Source organism: Acomys minous (assembly GCF_964271855.1).
Source record: "Acomys minous genome assembly, chromosome: 1".
NCBI lineage: Eukaryota > Metazoa > Chordata > Mammalia > Rodentia > Muridae > Acomys > Acomys minous.
In genome coordinates this window covers 154,967,815-154,987,201 of record NC_140483.1, presented here as the reverse complement: position 1 = coordinate 154,987,201, position 19,387 = coordinate 154,967,815, and the positions used below count along the sequence as shown (strand labels likewise).

The following is a 19,387-nucleotide window of genomic DNA, read 5'->3' as shown; positions in this document are numbered from 1 at the left end:
CACTGCGACACGAAAAGCTTGGCTACACCGGCGACTTGAGGCTGGGCTGAAGTACAAGGGCGGCTGTGATGCGCGAAGCACTGTGGGACGCTGGCAACGTGGGGTGGGACGGAAGCCTCCGAGGGTCAGATCTTAGCGACGCGGGAAGTCCAGACGCCAGAACTGTCTGAAAAAGAGGCCTGAGGGCAGAGGAGGCTCGGGCCGCAGCGAAGGCAATGGCGGAGAGGCCCGAGGACCTAAATCTGCCCAACGCCGTCATTACCAGGATCATCAAGGAGGCGGTGAGCTACTCGGGCTGGCGAATGAGTCGAGGGCAGACGTGGGGGTGGGGGGCGGCGGGGGGGCAGGTTAAACAGAATCCGCGTGTGTGTTCATCTCCGCTCCCCTCGCAGCTCCCGGACGGCGTCAACATCTCCAAGGAGGCCCGGAGCGCCATCTCCCGCGCCGCCAGTGTCTTCGTTCTGTATGCCACATCCTGGTGAGCAAAGGCGGAAGGCGGCACGGCGGGGGTGGGGGGTGGGGGATCCTGGCCGCGAGTTCGTGGCCCGGAACCTACAGGCTCCAGTAATTGTTCCCTTCCTCCGTTGAGAGAGCGACTCCCAGCTCTCTTCCCAGCTCCCCCAGATCCCGAAGCAGGTTAAACAAGAAGGCGCTGTAGCCCTCTATACGGGGAAGGGATGAGCTGAGTTGGGTCACCCCAAAACCCATGCATATAAGATAAATGTGAGTTTTCGCCCACCCCACCTCTGGGTGTCTCATGCCCCCACTCACTCTGACAGCTTCTGAACAGCTTTGCTTTTTCTTCCAGTGCGAATAACTTCGCAATGAAAGGGAAGCGCAAGACTCTCAATGCCAGCGATGTGCTGTCGGCCATGGAGGAGATGGAGTTCCAGCGGTTCGTTACACCATTGAAAGAAGCGCTGGAAGGTACCCAGGTCTCTTTCTTTCTTTTTCTTTTCTTTTTTTGAAGATTTATTTATTTATTGTGTATAATACAGCATTCTGCCTGCAGGCCAGAAGAGATGGTTGTGAGCCGCCATGTGGTTGCTGGGAATTGAACTCAGGACCTTTGGAAGAACAGGCAGTGCTCTTAACCTCTGCGCCATCTCTCCAGCCCCCCACCATGTCTGTTTCTTAAAACTGCGTGAAAGGTGCTCATCCTTTCGTTCCGTGATCACCTGATTGCAATATTGGGACCATGAGGTCCAGTTCAGTAGTTCAATACTGGTCGTGTTTCTGCTCTATTTAGTTGGTACTATCTCAGCTGTGGAATGTGCCTGGTTAATTCCTGTGTTGCTCAGTTTGGTTTACTTACGCAGTGATCTCCTGCTTCCTTACTACAGCGTACAGGCGGGAGCAGAAAGGCAAGAAGGAAGCTTCCGAGCAGAAGAAGAAAGACAAGGACAAAAAACCAGATTCAGAAGAGCAGGACAAAAGCAGGGAGGAAGACGATGACGATGAGGAAAGGCTAGATGAGGAAGAACAGAATGAAGAGGAGGAAGTAGACAACTGAACGGGAGAGAGTGGGCAGACTGTGGCACGGTGGAAGGGACCACCCTGCGGTGTGTTGACGGGAAGCCTCTCCCTGTCCGGCAGAGCCAGCCTCTGCACAGGTGCCTGAGACCCAAAGCCTGCTCTTCCCAGACCCAGCACCTGCGTTCCAGAAACCTGTTTTGCCTCAGCAGTCTGAGGGGTCTGACTTTTTAGTGTAAGGGATTCTGAATGACAACGTAGTTTTGATATTGCTTGTTTACTGAAGTCCATGGCTGGCTAGCTAGCTTTTTCCCTGCCCCTCCTAAAAAAAAAAAAAGAAAAATACTAACTTCCATGTTGCCTGCTGTGTTCTAAGTCACAGAGGCACTAAAGACTCAGGGGGAAAAAATGGGGCTTTGATCATGGTCACCCTGTTTGATTGTACGGTATTGGGCAACAGGCATTAGTGGTCAGGATGGTTGCTTTTTAAGAAATGACCAAAAAGCTATGGGAGAATACAGAAATCTCTTCACTTGATGGGGTAGCATTACTCACTTGGTTTCTTGGTTTCTAGACTTAATTAGCTTGTAGTCTTTCTTTATTGACTGCAGATGTTCAGTCTGCTGGGGTGGCCACACCCCTGGGACATACACTCAGTTTCTCAATATGAATTGGAATCTGTCAAAAAGAAAAAAAAAAACAAAAAACAAAAGGAGGGGAGAGGGGGAGGGGTTGCCAATTCTTAAAAACTGGTGGCTTAATCTTAGAGGTCCCCAGTGCCTGCCGCTGTGGGGCTCACTGCCTCCTCCGGGAAGGTGTGTAATTCCAGAGTCTCTCCAGGCATTCTTCCAGACTTGTGGCTGCTGCTTTTCACCCCCTGAAGTCACAAGTGCCAGAGAGTTTTCTTCCTCCAGGTCCAGCCTTCCCTCTCTCCATCTCTCCGGCCTCTGCTTCCCAGCGCCACTTCCTCCTCCTGTTACTTATTTCATCTTCCAGTCTAGGAACTTGGATAACCTATGTAATATCCCAAAGTGCAAGTTCCTCAGAGTCCTTAGTCCTAATCTCCTGTCTTGTAAAGGGAATTGTGAAACACCTCTGAACCTTAAGGTGAGCGTCACGGTGCTCAGGAACCTAGCACCACTGCTGTAGCTCTGGAAGTGTCTGTTGGCCTTTCCTTTTCCCTGTTTAGTGCTCCAAGCACTTTCTTTGTCTTAGTTGAGCACTTGAAGTTGACAGGTAATATAATATATATAATTGGACACTGTTAACTAGTCAAGTGAATACAGTGAAGAGTTTTGTTGAAAGTGACTGGAGACTGTTGAGAAGATTTTAATGCTTTATATAAATAAAGAACATTCTTGTTTGAAATGATGACTCATCCAGTGTGCTTTTGGAAAGGACTCACGAAGGTGTCTCTCTCTCTCTCTCTCTCTCTCTCTCTCTCTCTCTCTCTCAGACACACACACTGAATCCTGCATCTCCTTGGATCACCAACTAAGGACACTGCTCTTAACCACAGCCAACATTTTCCATGATTCTCCTGGTCACTGTGTCTAGCATGGTTCTAAGGGCTTTCAGATATTAATTTTTAACTCCTATCAAGCAGTATTGCTATTACCTCTATTAGCGCGTAACCATAGCTTTATATTAATTCTCCAATATACATAGTTGTTAAGCCATGAGTCAAATTGATAAATCAGATTTCACAAAACCCCAGTGGTCATTTGGCTTATCAGCTTTTTCCTTCAGGGCAGAAGCATCTTTTTTCTTTGTTTTTCAAGACAGGGTTTCTCTGTGTAGCCTTGGCTGTCCAGGACTCGCTTTGTAGACCAGGCTGGCCTCAAACTCAAACAATCCACCTGCCTCTGCCTCCCAAGTGCTGGGATTAAAGGCGTGCGCCACCATGCCCAACGAAACATCCTTTCTTAATTCCCATGAGCACCTAGCCATTAAATCCACTTTGGAATCCTGGGACTTCCTTTGAGCTCAATTTCACATGTATACTACTTACCAAGTAGATCTCCCTAGAATCTAGCTGTGCTTGCTATGAGATCAGATCCATAGTTAAATTCAAGGCCTATGTAAGAAGGGCTCACCTACTATCTAACTACCATACGGCTGTTCATGTGCCCATCAAGAATGGAAAGGGATCAGGCACAGAGCACTATGCCTAGCATGTCCAAACAATAACCAAACTCTTCCATGTGTTCCTAGTTCATCCTGCCCAATTGTAGATGAATGTTAATTCAGTACATGGCTGCTCTGGCAAGATATCACATCCCAAGACCTAGGTCTGTGTGATCCAGCTGGAATACAGACAAGACTTTAATACCATGAGACCGAGGCAAGCATATCTCGGGGCTCAAGGCCAGTTTCCGGAAAAGAAAGCTTAGGTCCAGGTGTGGCAGTACATGCCTTTTATCCCAGCACTTGGGAGACAGGCATAGAGATCTTTGAGTTCTGGTCAGTTCTATTTGTGTAGTTCGAGTCACTGAGTTGAGAGGCAGTGCAGTGGAGTTGAGTTTGTGGTGGTTTAGCTGGTAGAATTCAGAGGCAATTTTACCAGGACAGATACACAGAGACAGGTTGAAGTAAGAACATAAGACACAGGTGAAGACAGATTAGAACATACTGACAGAATTAGTATGGGGCCAAGCACAGCTATTTAGTCAGAAGCCGAGAGAGAAATCAGATTGAGTCAGTTCGCTTAGTTTGAGCCAGAATAGCTGAGTTGAAGCAGCCAGCCAGAGTTCAGAAATGGCTAAAAAAAAAAAAAAAAAAGGGTATGTTTATTCAGCAGTAAATTTCAGATCTTGAAATCATTCTTGGACTAGATTAGATTGTACAGGGGCCAGAAGCTTCCAAGACTAGGCCTAGGTTAGCAGATAGAGGCACTAAATCTCTAAGATGACAGTTAAATCAGGTGGGTAAAAGTTACTTTTGCACCCAATCCCTTCACTAAACTTTAATTTTCTAAGAAACTTTTTCTGAGAATGGAGATTTGGATTTCAACATCTGGAAAGAATCTTTGAGATTATCATTTTTCCCCCCAATCACACCTTACATCATCCCATAATGGCATCTGGATTTTAGTTTTGTTTTGTTTGTTTTTCAAGACAGGGTGTATCTGTGTAGCCTTGGCTGTCCTGGACTCACTTTGTAGACCAGGCTGGCCTTGAACTCACATTGATCTGCCTGCCTCTGCCTCCTGAGTGCTGGGATTAAAGGCTTGCACCACCAAGCCCCACTGGCATCTGGATTTTGAAGGTTTTCCAGTAAACAAATAAAAGTTTTTCATCTTTTTAGCCAGAGTGCTTCATTAAAAACTAAAAAAAAAAAAAAACCTAGCCTGGAGAAGGGCAGTGAAAGAGTTCTTGTTCTAATCCATCCAAAACTACTTTGAGGGTCTGAAGAGATGGCTCAGCAGTTAAGAGCAATGGTTGCTCCTCCAGAGGACTCGGGTTTGGTTCCCAGCACCCATGCTAGCAGCTAATAACTTCTGTAGCTAGTTTGAGAGGATCTTAGGACCTTTTCTGACCTCCTGTCACTCCAGGAAGGTGGTGCGTAACCACACATGCAGGCAAAACATCTACACACATAAAAATACATATTTTTTAAAAGATTTTTGTGTCCTAGTCTCCCCTATAACCCCACCCTACCCCCCCTTTTTTTTTTTACCTTAGGGTCTTGGAGCTAATTTATAATTACTGAGATCACGATCCAGTGCCTTTTGGCTGTCGGGTTTTGTTTTAGTAAACTTTGTAAATGGTTGGGATGAGTTTAGATTTCCATAAAAAATTATAAGGCCTACAGTTCTCATATGCCCCGACCTGACTTCTCGCATTACAACTTGAGTCCAAACTGTCTAGCAAATTTTTAAAAACCAAAATGAGATTCACAGATCACAAGCATTTTAAAGTGAAGATGTGGTGGCACTTAGGACATTTACAGTATTATACAACTATCCACTTCTACTTTCAAAATAATTTCATCACCTCCTCCTCGGGAAGCAGTTGCGCCGCCCTGCACTCCAGCCCTTAGCACCCACCATCGTTCATCACTGAAGTCCCATAAACCTCTTCAGACCCCAAGCTCTGACCCTACACAGACCTTTGGTCAGATTTTTTTTTTTTTAATTAATTGTGTTGTTTTTTGTTTGGTAAGACAACGTATCACTGTGTAGTAGCACTGGCTGTCCTGGAACTCACTTTGTAGACCAAGTTAACCTCAAATTTACCTGTCTCAGCCTCCTAGTGCTGGGATTAAAGGCGTATACCACCAAGTCCACTCCCTTTGGTCAGATTTTACTGTACTCATTGTAGATAACCCTAATACCCCTATCACACTTGGATAATTAGTTTTCTTTCTTTCTTTCGTTATTTATTTCGTTTTTTATGTCTACATGTTTTACATCTCTCAACCCATGACAGATTAGGGGCTGGACAATTAATTATGCTGGAATAAATTGGTCTGAAATGGGCAGTCAGCGGCTGAACTCAACTTTAAAGCGCTCAGTCTGCCAAAATGGATTTATCCGCTGTGTTGTCAGGCTCTACCGTGGTGTTTTACTGTCCTTGACACCCAATTGTTCTTTCACCAATGAGCAACACAGCCAGTTTTTGCTCGAGGCTGAGAAAAGACCGTCAAGTGAACTCTGGGATGAGTTCGGGATTGCAAGCCAGGGCCCCTCCCAGAGGCTCCAGACTGCCCACGTGTACCGCCTCGGGCCTTCCCACCTTAAGTGAGGCCGGAGCTGGGTGGGGGTGATGGGCCGGCTCTCGAGCTCCCAGGAAACTCGGGATTGGCCAAAGAATCCAGCCCGCCAAGCTTGGGCGGGACCTGGGACCCAGGCACTGTCCCCGTTGTAGCGTAGGCTGCATTCCCGTAGGGGCGGGCGGTGGGAGAGCCGCTTCCGGGTGAGTCGCCCCGCCCCCACGTGGGCTTGCTCTTTGAGAGCGGGAGAGCTCAGTGTCAAGGGAGCAGCGGCTCGGAGCGGCGGCGAGCTTCGTCCCTGGTAGGTGAGCGGGTGCCGGCCTCTGGGAAGTGGCAGGTTGGGAGGATGACCCCCACGACAAGGAGAGGTGCATCTCGGATGACGCTGTGCTCCCGTAGCTCTGACGCTGCAACGGGGAGACGCGGTCCCGGTGTAGCCTTTTTCGAGCGACCTGGAATCTTGCCGCGACAAGGGTCTTGCCGCGTCCAGGCTTGGGGACTCAAAGCTGGGTTCCACCCCCCCCCCTTTCTCGGGGGCCCCAGGGGTAGTCTCGGTTTCTGCCGAGCGCGAGATGTCTGGCAGGACCGAGAACGTGGGGGCAAACAATGAGAGGCGCTTGTGCTAGGTGTCGACTGCCTCTACTCATTCAGTCACTACAAAAGCCCGTTTAGGTCAGCTCAACCCCAGTTTACCACTTGAGAAGACAAGACGTCACGGAGCTGGAAACAAGAGTTTGCCCCCATGCTCTTTAGATCCCAAAGAGCTGCGACCAGCAGTGGACGGGTCTAGGTTAAACCTCTTCCCTCCCCTAAGCTCACCTGGAGCTCTCTGTTGGCTCATCTTTGCTGGGAATATAATGCGTGAACTCTGTCTTTCTAGTGTCAAAGGTCATGGTGAGAACTGAGGGCTGCTGAACTCTAAGAATTTTAGACCAGATTTACAGCTGACCTGCTGTATGAGTCCCTAGCCAGCCAGCTCCCCCCCCCCTTCTAGCTCAGTTTGACCGTTGTTCGATGTAGCTCTCTGCCAGATTTTTTTCTTTGCAGTCTGTAGAAAGGTAACTCCTAGCATGAAATGGCTAAACCCAGACAGAGGAGGTTAAAACCAGCACACCAGACAAGCTCCGCTTCTTTTCTTTAATCCCTTTTTTTTCTAGCTCTGTGGCAGGTGACAGCATTTGGGAAATGCGGAGGGCCACAGGGCAATCCCTTTTTTAGAACTGCCTCACAGCTGCTTGTCCTGGGCCTTTTGGGGGCCTCAGACTTCCCAGCTTTGGACCTTCTACCGAGCTGGCCCTGCTGACTTGTCTCATCATCCCCAGCCAGTGCAGAGCCTGCCAGAGCTGGCACCAGCTCACTACGATCTGTGCCAAGATCACAGCCTCTGGAATGCTCCCGGGGGGCACAACCTGGGGAGCCCAGGCCCTGAAGCTCTTTCTCAGCCGCTCCTGGTGGCAGTCTCACTCCCAGGTTGGAGGGTGTTGCCTCATAAAGAAGGGGAGACCTTTACAGTCTTTCAGAAACGCTGTCCTGCAATGTCTGTCTCTCTCTCTCTCTCTCTCTCTCTCTCTCTCTCTCTCTCTCTCTCTCTCTCTCTCTCTCTCTCTCTCTGAACTACCCTTGACTCTCTTCAGTGGTTCTTGGCCTTGTCTAGTGCATGCTGCTGGAGGGCCTCTGTCACCTCTCACCTCAGACACAAGATGGAACAGATGCAGTTCCTTGGGTGTGGTGTGGGGGTCACACAGCACTGTGTACTCATCCAGCTGAGCCTTAGACTACCCGCAGTGTAAGACATGCCTCATCGTTATCTGATCTTCTCTCCGGCTTACAGGCTTGATAATATCAGCACATTTTAGATTTTTGAAAAAAAAAAAAGAGAGAGAGAGAGATCTGAAGGGCCTTGCCCAAAGTTATAGAGTCGACTCTGGAGTTGCGTGACCCAGAAACAGTTCTCTCTGCACCACCTGGTGCAGCTTGCCAGCAGAGAACCTGTTTTAAAGTGGGGGAAAGGGTGGGCTGTGCCCCTAGGTATTGGCCTTGTGTATGAGACTCGGATTTGAGCCCAAGTTTTGCAAAGCCCCTTAATTTGGGAGATGTGTCCTGCTCATCTTTGGACTTCTCTCCAAGCAGAACCCTGATCTAGAATTGGTCCCATAAAACAGAAGCAACTCCGGGTGCCTTTCCACTGTGGACGTTCATTAAACACCTGCTGTAATAGACCGTGTAGAACAGGCCGCTGTAGTGGAAGTCAGGATCCACGGTCAGTCCGTCTCTGCCTCACTCACTGTGTGAGCTCACGTCCTGCAGCCTCCCATCCCTTCCTTTCTATCAAAATGTGAAGGATTGAATAGATTTTTTTTTTTTAATTGCACTGACATCTCTCTCTGTTTTGTCTGGTGACCAAAATAAAAGGCCCAGGTCCAGGCAGGATCTGTGTCAGTGATGGAGAGCACTTGCTGCTCTCACAGAGGCCCTGCGTTCAGCTGCCTCGGCAGCCGTAAGTTAACCCCACTTCCCAGGGGATCATGCAACCTCTTCGGACTCTGGCACTGCACACATGTGATGCGTATACATTCATGTAAGCAAAACATGCCCAGCCATAAAACTAAGTCTTTAAAAGTTAAAGGGGGGGTGGGAGCACAAAACCCTAAGTCAAAAGTTCAACTGTTCTGGCTGGGGTATTTGTGGCTCAGTGATGGAACACGAGGTCTAGGAGTTCAGTCCCTCAAGAAGAAAACAGAGCCGGGCGTGGTGGCGCACATCTTTAATCCTAGCACTTGGGAGGCAGAGGCAGGCAGATCTCTGTGAGTTCGAGGACAGCCAGGGCTACACAAACCCTGTCTTGGAAAACCAAAGAAGAAAAGAAAACAGGAAGTGCCAGAGTGCCCTCTCACACATCTCTCTACTCTTCCCCACCTGCCTCTCCCAACAACCTTGAAGCAGAATTCCTACCTCACAGCTCCAAGGTGGCCCTCCCAAGTTTCGCTTTTAGGCAGATGGCCTATCAGTTGCTCCCTTAAGCTCTTAAAAGGAGATGAGCGAAAGCCCCTAGGGAATGCAGGTGTGGATTCCAGAAGCTAGTCCTGCTACAGCGATGGATCTTGGGCAGATGATTCCAAATACGCACCTGGTTTCAAAATCTGACTCCAATCCAGAATAGCATTGAGCAAGCTCCCTCACCTCCCAGCCACTATTTCCTAATCGCTGAAAGTTACATCCATGTTTGCAATTAAATGAGATAAAAGTGCTTGCTACCTCCAGTGCCCTGCACCTGGTAGACTCAGTATATCAAAACCAGCCTAGGTAGAGGGAGACCAAGTGGAGTCCAGAACAAATTCAAATTCTGGCGTTATCAGTAGCCAGCTATGGGCAGATAGCCTTACATCCCTGGGCTAGCTTCTGTCAGATGTGAGAGCCAAACTGTGCACAAAGTGCATCGATAAACCCTCATGTGTGCTGAGTGTGTTGTTTAGGGAGTTGAAACCTGTCCAAGGAGGCCTGGCCTCCCTGTGTGTGCTGTGATGAGGCTGGCCCACCCAGAGGTGTGGTGGTAGGCTTGGTCCTCGTGTGGCTTCTGATAACCTCAACCCTGGCAAGAAGGGAGCTGGGATAAGATGGGCCCCTAAGCTGGATCGGGGGAAGCTGAAGAGGACTGAGAAACAGCAGCTGCACAGCCAGGCACACTGGAGGATCCAGGGTTCTGGGCTTGTTTTCACTTTTAATTTGCTGTAGGACTTTGGGTAAGTACTTGCCCCTTCTGGTCTTTGACATCCCGTTTGTTCGAGGAGCAGAAATTCAAGCCTTCAAGCCTCCACTGTCTGTGGCTTTTTTTCCCCTCCTTCTTCTTCTTCCTCTTCTTTTTTTTTCCTACTTGGCTGCTAAGTAGCTAAAAGGTATCCAAAAGGAAATGTCTAAAATGGAGCTGGCTGTCCAACTCTGCTGTCCCCACCACCCTCTTCCTGCCCCCCCCCCCATCCCTGTCTCTGCTGCCCCCTGGGTCTGAGCATCCGCTCTAAGAGACAGCCTCTTGGCTTCCTCCAGATGGCCCTTCCTTCTCCGCCTCGGGGCCTCCCACTGCTCCTCTGCTCCTAGGCTTCCTGTCTGCTCTCCTCAGCTACAGAGTTCTCTTAAAGCCAGGCTCTCCCCAGGCAGTGCCTTAATTGCTGCCCAGATCTCTCGCCGTCACATCCCCTCATCCCTCCCACATGGCCCCTGAAACATCCTTCAGGACAGTCACCATAACCCTCGTTCACTTTCTTTTTTTCTTTGTTTTTTGTTTTTCTGAGAGGGAGTTTTTCTGTGTTAACAGCGTTGCCTGCCCTGGACTCACTTTGTAGACCAGGCTGGCCTCAAACTCAACAGAGTTCACCTGCCTCTGTCTCTGCCTCCTGAGTGCCTCATTCAACTTTTCTTGAGGGAACACTGTCTCTCCACCTCTGCCAGATTCAGACATCCTACAGGGCAGAGCCCAGGCTCTGTCTTTTGCAAGCTCCTCTGCCTTCCTCTCTGGGCCCATAGATTATGTAGGCCTGGCCTGCCAGGTTTCGGCAGTCCACTTACCGGTGCTGCCATGGCTGGTACGCAGTAGGTACTCCTGAAACAATGTGGCACCCAGACTTCCTTCAGTCTTCTGTCACTTCCTTGACGTGCAGTTACTGCCTTGTGGTCACTGTGATGAGATACTTGCTCTATGCTAGAGTCTGTGTGTGGGAAAAGCTGGTGTGGGAGGCAGAGAGGAATTCACCACAGCCCCTGCCCAGCAGAAGCTCTGTCACCTAGCTCAAGATAAGCCAGGGCCACAAAGAACTGTTACATAAGAGGGATTGTGAAGTGGGCAAGGAGGAAAGCCACAGTGGGAAGAGGGAGACGTTGGTGGCACGCTTACCTGATGGAGGGCTGTGTAGGGAAAGGGGACAGTGTGCCAGCACAAAACAAGTGTTTGCCTAGCATGCACAAAAGCCTGGGGCTCCAGCCTCAGTATCACAGAATCCCAGCCCTTGGGAGGTAGATGCAAGAGGATCCAGAACCATGGTCATCCTTAGCGACATAGGAAGTGCAGGACCAACCCTGTCTCAAAACCGACAAAGTTGGGGGTGGGAGTAAGTGTGGTGTGTGGCCAGCATGGAAGGCTTGTTAGTTCCAAGAGCTCTTTAGAGCCAGGTGTGGTGGCGCGCGCCTTTAATCTTGGGAAGTCAGAGGCAGGTGGATCGCTGTAAGTTCCAGGCCAGCCTGGTCTACAGTGAGTCCAGAACAGCCAGGATAACACAGAGAAACCTAGTCTCAAAAAAGCAAAGCAAAACAAAACAAAAAAACAAAAACAAAAAAAAGCTCTTTAGAGGCCACTGTAGGGGGGGGCAAGGTACATGTATGTGTCCCTCTGTCAGTCATGCATGCAGTACTTGATTTTCTTGGTACCCATTGTGCCTACTGTCACAGCCCACATACCAAGGTATTAGCAGGTACTAGAAGCAGAATTCCAGGGCATTTTCCTTTCTGCTTATCTAAAATTCTCGCCAAGCAAGTTTGAGGCCAGCTTGAATTACACAGTGATATCCTGTCTCAAAACCAAAACAAGACCAAGGTTGGAGCTGGAACTCAATGTTGAATGTTTGCCTGACATGTGCAATTTATTCCCAGAACCATAAAAAAAAATTGTAACATCTAAATCATGGACATTTTTCATGGAATAAACAAATGTTGCAGCAAACAGTGTTTCTCAAAGTAAAGGAAAAATTGGTTGTTTCTCTTTTGTTCCTAATCTTCTGGTTCTTTGCTAAGATACTTTTTTGGTTTTTGGTTTTTTGAGACAGGGTTTCTTTCCTGGACTCGCTTTGTAGACGAGGCTGGCCTTGAACTTACAGATCCGCCTGCCTCTGCGTCTCTAGTACTGGGATTAAAGGTGTGCACCACCAGTCCCGGCTGCTAAGATACAATTTAAAGTCACTAGAAAGCCAGTTTTTTGTTTTTGTTTTTGTTTTTGTTTTTTTAAACTGGCAGCCCTGTGAACTACAGGCCAGATGCTATCATTAGCTTGAAATTGCTCTGAAGCTTCTACAGTTATCTTTATCTCTGCTTTCCCTTGCCCTGGAGCAGTAGCAGTTGGCTCACACCATGAGTAGCCAAGGCTGGAGAGAAAGGAGACGGGAGCCTGGAAGAGCTGTCTTCCAGTTGTGACCCTGGGCACCGGAGCCGTGTCTGATGTTTCCTGATGCCCCTACAGAGCTGAGCCTGCGGCAGACACCCCAGGAGACCAGATTCCAGCGAGCAGACCGCCCTGCGCTTCACTGGCCCACACCATGCATCACCAATCTGTTCTGCACAGTGGCTACTTCCACCCACTGCTTCGGTCCTGGCAGACCGCTGCCTCCACCGTCAGCGCCTCCAACCTCATCTATCCCATCTTTGTCACGTGAGTCCCCAGAAACGGGCCAATCCTTAGGTCAGCCTAGGGTCGGAGGGCATGTGTGACTGGAGCAGGCGTTGGAATTAGGAGGAGGAGGGAGCCTTAAAGTGGGGCTGTCAGCTGAAAAAAAGAAAGGTTTTTGCAAGTGGCCCATGAGGCTAAGGACGGTAGTCTTTGGAACCTGAGAGGAACTCAACCACCCTGTTTATAAGGTCAACACTACTCTTGGCATTCTGAGCTTTGGTGGTTAAAACTAGAGGAGGAAGTAGCTGGGCCAAGCGCTGCGTCTGCCTAAGAAGTGTTCGCTAAAGACAGTCACGCAGTTGTAATTGGTAGCAACCACAGAAGCTATTTGTGGAGTGCTTACTGCGCACCGGGTACTACGCTAAGCACCTGCACGGTGTCTCATTCAGAAGAAATAGACGCCCTCGAGTGTCTCAGCTCCCAAGGGCAAGGATGGGTACCGGTTTAGCTTCACTGTTCTTGACGTGTTCAGTAAATATTCACTGGGTGAAGAAATCCATCTACGCAGGATCCTGATGAAAGGCCCGAGGCTGACGGAAATGCTACATTCTTGGCCAAGGTCACTTAGTCAGAATGTACCTGGGCTGGGATACAAGGACCGTCTGACTTCAGAGTCCAAGTCCTTCCTGTGATTGCGGTTCTATTAGTAGTACACTTGCTCTTGGTGTCGCGCTGGCCCTGGCCAGGCAGGGGAGCCAAACGTGGGATCCTACCCACTCCCTCCATCTCTACTCCCATGTCCCTTCCCAGCTTCCCATCCATCCTTCCCAGTCGCTCTCACCACTGGCCCTGCCACAGACACCAATCCGTGGCCCTTCCCCGCTCTTGCAGGGATGTTCCTGATGATGTCCAGCCTATCGCCAGCCTCCCGGGAGTGGCCAGGTAGGAGGCATGGTGGGTGGCAGGGGTGTGGTAGAAGGAAAGATCTCATGGGGGAAAGTGCCAGGAGACAGAAGCACATCCCCAGCAGGTAGCAGATCGCGAAAGGCGCTGTGGCTAACTAAGCTGTTAGCCAGTATGGGAGGCAACCTCATAAAGTGACAATCATCCCATCATGGGGACGTTATGGCAGAGGCTGCTGCAGGCAAGAGCAGAGCTTGAGTAAAAGCCATGGAGGAGTCAGCCACGGCTAATTCCATAGCTCTGCTGTTTGTGACGAGGTCTGCCTACCTCTGGGGGGGGGGGTGGGGGGGGTTGTTAACGACTTGGCCCTGGGCTGTGAGTCTTGCACCCTCCTGGCACCTACACAGCTGGGCTCTTTTGCACGGAGGACTGCTCACATGCTAGCAGGCGTGTTACCACAGAACTATAGCCCCAGCCTGCAGCTTGGCTTTTAACCGAAGCACTGTTTGAAGGGGCCGAGGCCTTGACAGGGGACCTCTTACCTCAGCGCTTCACACATCCTTGGCCTCCCCCAGGTATGGCGTAAACCAGCTAGAGGAGATGCTGAGACCCCTGGTGGAAGCAGGCCTGCGCTGTGTCCTGATCTTCGGCGTCCCCAGCAGAGTTCCCAAGGTGAAAAATGGAAGGAGTTCTGAAGGAAAGATGAGGACTGAGCCGATGGCTCAATTGCTTGCTGCTCCAGTCCCATGGTGAAAAGCTAAGCAGAGGGGTGCACGCCTGTAATCCAGTGCTGACGAGGCAGAAACCCGGGGACCCCTTGGGTTTGCTGAACAGCCAGTCTGCCTGAATTGGGGTGCTCTGTGTTCAGTGAGGACCTGTGGCATAGTGGTACATAACATAACCCCAGCATAGGGTCGTGGGGGGGGGTGCAGGGATATCTCTCTTAAGTTCAAAGCCAGTATGGTCTGTATAGCTAGTTCTAGGCCAGCCTGAGCTACACAGGAGGTTCTCCAAAGCAATAAGGTGGGGAATGACTGAGGAATACACTGAGTTTTGACCTGTGGTCTTCGTGCGCACGCACGCATGTATACATACATACATACATACATACGAACACACGCATACACATTAAGAAGGAAGGAAGAAGCCAAGCAAGATGGCACAGGCCTATAATCCCAGCACTCGGGAGGAAGAGGCAGGCAGATCACTGTGAGTTCAAGACCAGCCTGGTCTACAAAGCGAGTCCTGGACAGCCAAGGCTACACAGAGAAACCCTGACTCAGGAAGAAAAAAAGAATAAGGGAAAAAAAAAAAGGAAGGCAAGGTGAGAAAGGGCTGAAGTGCCACACTTAATTGTGTCCTTGCTCTGCCCTATGCAGGCTTTGGGGACCATAGTTGGGTTGCTGTTTTGGGGTTTGCTCTGCCTTTTGACTCGAGGTCAGGAAGTTCATAAGTAGGACTGTGATACCCTAACTGGGTGAGTCGAGCCCCACCACCACCACCACCACCACCACCACCAGGCTTCTGCTGTCCTCTGCAAATGGGGCCAGCCCAGTACATCCTCATCCAGAGTCTGCAATGGGATGAAAGGAGAGAGCGGGGCTGTGGTCTTCAGTGGTGACTGCCGTGCCTTCTTAAAAAGCATCTGTAGTAGATATAACACCCTGTCCTTCCCCTGCCTCTAGGATGAACAGGGCTCTGCAGCCGACTCGGAGGACTCCCCCACTATTGAGGCTGTCCGTCTGCTGAGGAAGACCTTCCCTACCCTTCTAGTGGCCTGTGATGTCTGCTTGTGCCCCTATACCTCCCATGGTCACTGTGGTGAGCTCCTGTGAAACCTCATATCCAAGCCCAGCTTACTCCCCCAGGGGGGCCACAGGCAAGAACCCCAGGGGCACTCCCAAATCCATCCATCTTGTCCCCTAGGCCTCCTGAGTGAGAACGGAGCCTTCCTAGCCGAGGAAAGCCGACAGCGGTTGGCAGAGGTGGCACTGGCCTATGCCAAGGCAGGTGAGTGAGCCCTTTAGTAGCCAGGACAGGGGTGGGGGTGGCATAATGGGCAAGATCCAGAATTCTGAAGGCAACCCTTCGTTTTTCAGGATGTCAGGTTGTAGCTCCGTCGGACATGATGGATGGACGTGTTGAGGCCATCAAGACTGCCTTGCTAAAACATGGACTTGGCAACAGGGTATGGACTGGGGGACTGAGGGGCTGAGGGGTGGGAGGGATGGATGGGAGGAGAGGACCTGTGCCAGCCCTAGGAATAGAACTCAAGTCGGTTAAGCACTTGTTTGCCAAGGGTGAGGACCTGAGTTTGGGTCCCCCAAGCCAAGTAAAAAAGCAGGCATGGTGGTATATGCTCGTAATCCCAGTGATGTGAGGTGGAGCTTGCTGGCCAGCTAGCCTACCCTTGGTAAGTAACCTATCTCAAACCAAAGGTAGGGATGGTACCCACGAGATGATGCTGACGTTGTTCTCTTGAGCTCCACGTACATCCGCACACACCTGCATCCACACAGGAACCCATCCAGACAGTGAATCCCAAAATTGAGAGCAGTGCTGAATGAGGCCTTGGGGAAACCATCTCAACCTCTGAGAAATTCAGGCCTAGTGTTGGATGAGACTGGATGATCAGCCCTTTACTTCCTGCCTGAGGACCTTTCCCTGACTTCACCCCTGGGACTTGGGAAGGGCTGACTTAGCCTAGCCCCCATTGTCTTCCCGATAGGTCTCCGTGATGAGCTATAGTGCCAAGTTTGCCTCCTGTTTCTATGGGCCTTTCCGGTGAGTGTCGCCAGCAGTGGTCTGTTGAATTCCTGGCCCGGTTCTCTTGAAGCTGCCCCCCACACACACACACACACAGCACTGCGATACTGTTTTTGCAGGGACGCAGCACAGTCAAGCCCAGCTTTTGGAGACCGCCGCTGTTACCAGCTGCCTCCTGGAGCCCGTGGCCTGGCCCTCCGCGCAGTGGTGAGCAATCGGGAACCTAAGTCCCATAACCACACTCCCTGCGCTGGCCTGTCCCTGTCTCGGGCACTGCCTCACACTTCACCCTCATCTGTAGGCCCGGGACATTAAGGAAGGAGCCGACGTGCTCATGGTGAAGCCGGGATTGCCCTACCTGGACTTGGTGCGGGAGGTGAAGGACAAGGTGAGCACAGAGTGGAGGGTGGGAGAGTCTGTCCCCTACGGTGGACCCTAAATGGAGGAGCCAGAAACAGTATGCCCCTGAACAGGTGCCTCCCCCGTCCCCCATCCCTGCCTAGGTACTGGCTTATCTCTTCTGCCATGGCTCACAGGAGCCTTTGGACAGCTCTGGCTGGACAGTTTCTGAGTGAGCTGGGCCCTCAGCAGCAGTGACTCAGAATGGGGCCCAGACTATTCAGACTGGGCAGGGAGGAAGGGATGGTCACTTGAACACATGTGCCATTCTCTGCAGCACCCCGAGCTCCCCCTCGCAGTATACCAGGTGTCAGGAGAGTTTGCCATGTTGTGGCATGGAGCCCAGGCCGGGGCCTTTGATCTCAGGACTGCTGTACTGGAGGCCATGACAGCCTTCCGCAGAGCCGGTAAGCAGGGGTGGGGTTCGTGCCCTGGGCCACAGGGACTGGTGGGCACTCCGCCCAAGCAGGAAAGCAAAGGTCGGAGAAGCCTGGATTCTTTGCCAGGCACGGGTAGAAAAAAAGAGTATGCAGAAGGGCAGGACAAATGTGCAGCGATGACAAAAACAGGACCTTCCCCCACTCCCCAATATAGCTTTTTGGTTGTGAGAAGTTGGGCAGGCCACTTCTGATCTCAGCAACCCTGTCCAGAAACTGGGATAAGATACTCGGTACATATTTGTCCTGAGATAATTAATAATGCAGTGTGTGCTTATTAGCCTATAGATAGGAGCAGGTTTTGTTAATATCACTCAAACCATCCTGGTCATTGGAGTGGGTTCAGGCCCCAGGGCCAGGGATTTAACAGCACATTCCTGAAAGTCCATAGAAGCAAGCAAATTGGGCACTGTAGCTGTCACTGAAACCTGCGAGGAGATGGGATCTAAGTTACGTCAGTGCTGGCTGGATCTCTAGGGTGACATGGCAGAAGGGGAAAAGGACCTCAGCTAAGAAGTCGAGTCTGTAGTGTGCTCTTAGTGCTGCCCTGCGCCTTGGTGTCCCGAGACCAGCAGGACATTCAGGCTTGCGCTTACCTGCTTCTTCCTCTGCGCATGTCACACATCAGAACAAGAGAATGACTTGCTCAGTGTGTGGAGCTAGCTACGGTCTGGAGCTAGCTCTCATAGGCTGTGACACCCAGGCTGTGCCTCTCCACGGTGGTCTCTCCCTGGCTGGCAGTCATCTTCCAACTGTGCCGGTAGCTGATGTCACGTTTCCTCCTGTTTCTGTTTCCCATACAGGTGCTGACATCATCATCACCTACTTTGCACCCCAGCTGTTGAAGTGGCTGAAGGAAGAGTGATGGGAAAGTTGTGTAGGACTTAATCTTGACAAAGCTCCCTGGGCCTTGGAGAAGTGAAAACCAAAGTAAATGCTGCTGTTAGAACTGTGCCCTGTGCCCTCTTCCTGCCCGTGTCGCTGGCAGGGTGCAGCGCCCTGGGTGGTTTCTGCCAGCATATTAACTAAACTCCCACTCGCAGCTGCATCCTCCCAGGGCCAGCCCAGACCACCTCCCCGTTCTTCTGAGGTGTGCCCTCAGCTTGGTGGGAGCCAAGAGCCCTAAGCACAACACAAGCTTAGGTCTTTGGGAGAAGAGGAGAGCAATTGGATCTTGAATCCCAAAGAAGACTTACTCATTAATGAAGATCGAAGCCCAGAAGCAGCAGGAATTCCTGGCTGCAGGAGATGCCAGCATCAAAAAGTCTATGCACAAGACAGTTCTGAGAACCTCTGTCCAGGGCGGTCTGGACACAGCAGCACATGCAGCAGCTTGTCTCTATAGAACTTAGACAGGCCAGGGGTGGGGTGGGGGTGGGGGGAGTTGCACACGCCTTTAATCCCAGCACTCGGGAGGCAGAGGCAGGCAGATCGCTGTGAGTTCGAGGCTAGCCTGGTCTACAAAGCGAGTCCAGGACAGCCAAGGCTACACAGGTTCCCCTGTCTGGAGGAGGAAAAAAAAGAAAAAGAAAAAAGAATTTATACAGAGAAAAGGGAGTCAGATGGGACGTATCAAAACAGTTGAAGTGATATGTGCTCAGAAGGAAAGATGGAGAAGTGGCCCCTGACTTTGAGACTTCAAAGGGACAGAGAGGACCAGGAGCTTAGTCAGGGGCCCCTTTGTCATGAGGAGCCTGGCAGGGCTGAAGGGCAGTCAAGAGGAAGGTGGTAACAGTCTGGAGGTTGGAATGGCTAGTTCCTCCACCTGACAGGGACACGAAGGGTTTTTTTGCATCTGAGTTAAAGATTTTGGATTGTTTTGTATTCTCCAGTAAGTACTAAACCCCCAGCCTCACCGTCTAGGCCAGCTCTCTGCCACTGAACTATCCCTCTATGTCTTCTGGAGACAAGACTAGAGGTTTAGCTGGAGGGGAGTGAGGGAACAGGAGGGAGTAAGGTTGTCTGTGGGTTTCTGAAGCTGCCCAGCTGGTGTCAGTCCATTTCTCTGACATTCGACCCCCACACGGCCACTAATGACAATTAGGGCCAGTTTGCAAGCCCACGTGACTTCAGAGGCAGACTATCTACACTAGCCCCAAAGCAAGTTTAGCTCAGACCCTAAAGCGGAATCTTTTTGTTGGTGTTGTTTTGTTGAGACAAGGTTTCCCTGTGTAGCACTGGCCGTCCTAGACTCGCTTTGTAGACCAGAATGGCCTCGAACGCAGAGATCCGCATGCCCCTGCCTCCCTGAGTGCTGGGATTACAGGTGTGCGCCACCACACCCAGCTATGATATCACTTTTTAAATCAAGTGTTTTAATTTTAATTTA

General features: G+C 50.7%; 2 protein-coding genes across 2 annotated transcripts; both read left to right on the top strand.

The window, feature by feature from the left end:
* The first annotated feature begins 139 nt into the window (after nucleotides 1-139).
* Nucleotides 140-2,841, top strand: POLE3 (DNA polymerase epsilon 3, accessory subunit). Its single transcript, XM_084752359.1, has 4 exons — nucleotides 140-281; nucleotides 393-478; nucleotides 809-927; nucleotides 1,344-2,841. Exons 1-4 carry the CDS (start codon nucleotides 216-218, stop codon nucleotides 1,511-1,513), a joined length of 441 nt encoding a protein of 146 aa, XP_084608485.1. The 5' UTR covers nucleotides 140-215; the 3' UTR covers nucleotides 1,514-2,841.
* A 3,494-nt stretch (nucleotides 2,842-6,335) lies between these two features.
* On the top strand, nucleotides 6,336-18,012 carry ALAD (aminolevulinate dehydratase). Its single transcript, XM_084777728.1, has 12 exons — nucleotides 6,336-6,487; nucleotides 12,407-12,595; nucleotides 13,445-13,495; nucleotides 14,032-14,128; nucleotides 15,142-15,277; nucleotides 15,383-15,466; nucleotides 15,556-15,644; nucleotides 16,185-16,240; nucleotides 16,342-16,429; nucleotides 16,524-16,610; nucleotides 16,899-17,028; nucleotides 17,862-18,012. The coding sequence occupies exons 2-12, from the start codon at nucleotides 12,483-12,485 to the stop codon at nucleotides 17,921-17,923; spliced, it is 993 nt and encodes a 330-aa protein (XP_084633854.1). The 5' UTR covers nucleotides 6,336-6,487; nucleotides 12,407-12,482; the 3' UTR covers nucleotides 17,924-18,012.
* The last annotated feature ends 1,375 nt before the right edge of the window (nucleotides 18,013-19,387 follow it).

Bases quoted from the DNA above. Each gene is read 5' to 3' on its own strand.
- POLE3 (XM_084752359.1), top strand. From the start codon at position 216: ATGGCGGAGAGGCCCGAGGACCTAAATCTGCCCAACGCCGTCATTACC. The intron at 282-392 runs GTGAGCTACTCG...CTCCCCTCGCAG, and splicing joins CCAGGATCATCAAGGAGGCG to CTCCCGGACGGCGTCAACAT. The intron at 928-1,343 runs GTACCCAGGTCT...TCCTTACTACAG, and splicing joins ATTGAAAGAAGCGCTGGAAG to CGTACAGGCGGGAGCAGAAA.
- ALAD (XM_084777728.1), top strand. From the start codon at position 12,483: ATGCATCACCAATCTGTTCTGCACAGTGGCTACTTCCACCCACTGCTT. The intron at 14,129-15,141 runs GTGAAAAATGGA...CCCTGCCTCTAG, and splicing joins TCCCCAGCAGAGTTCCCAAG to GATGAACAGGGCTCTGCAGC. The intron at 16,241-16,341 runs GTGAGTGTCGCC...CTGTTTTTGCAG, and splicing joins TGTTTCTATGGGCCTTTCCG to GGACGCAGCACAGTCAAGCC.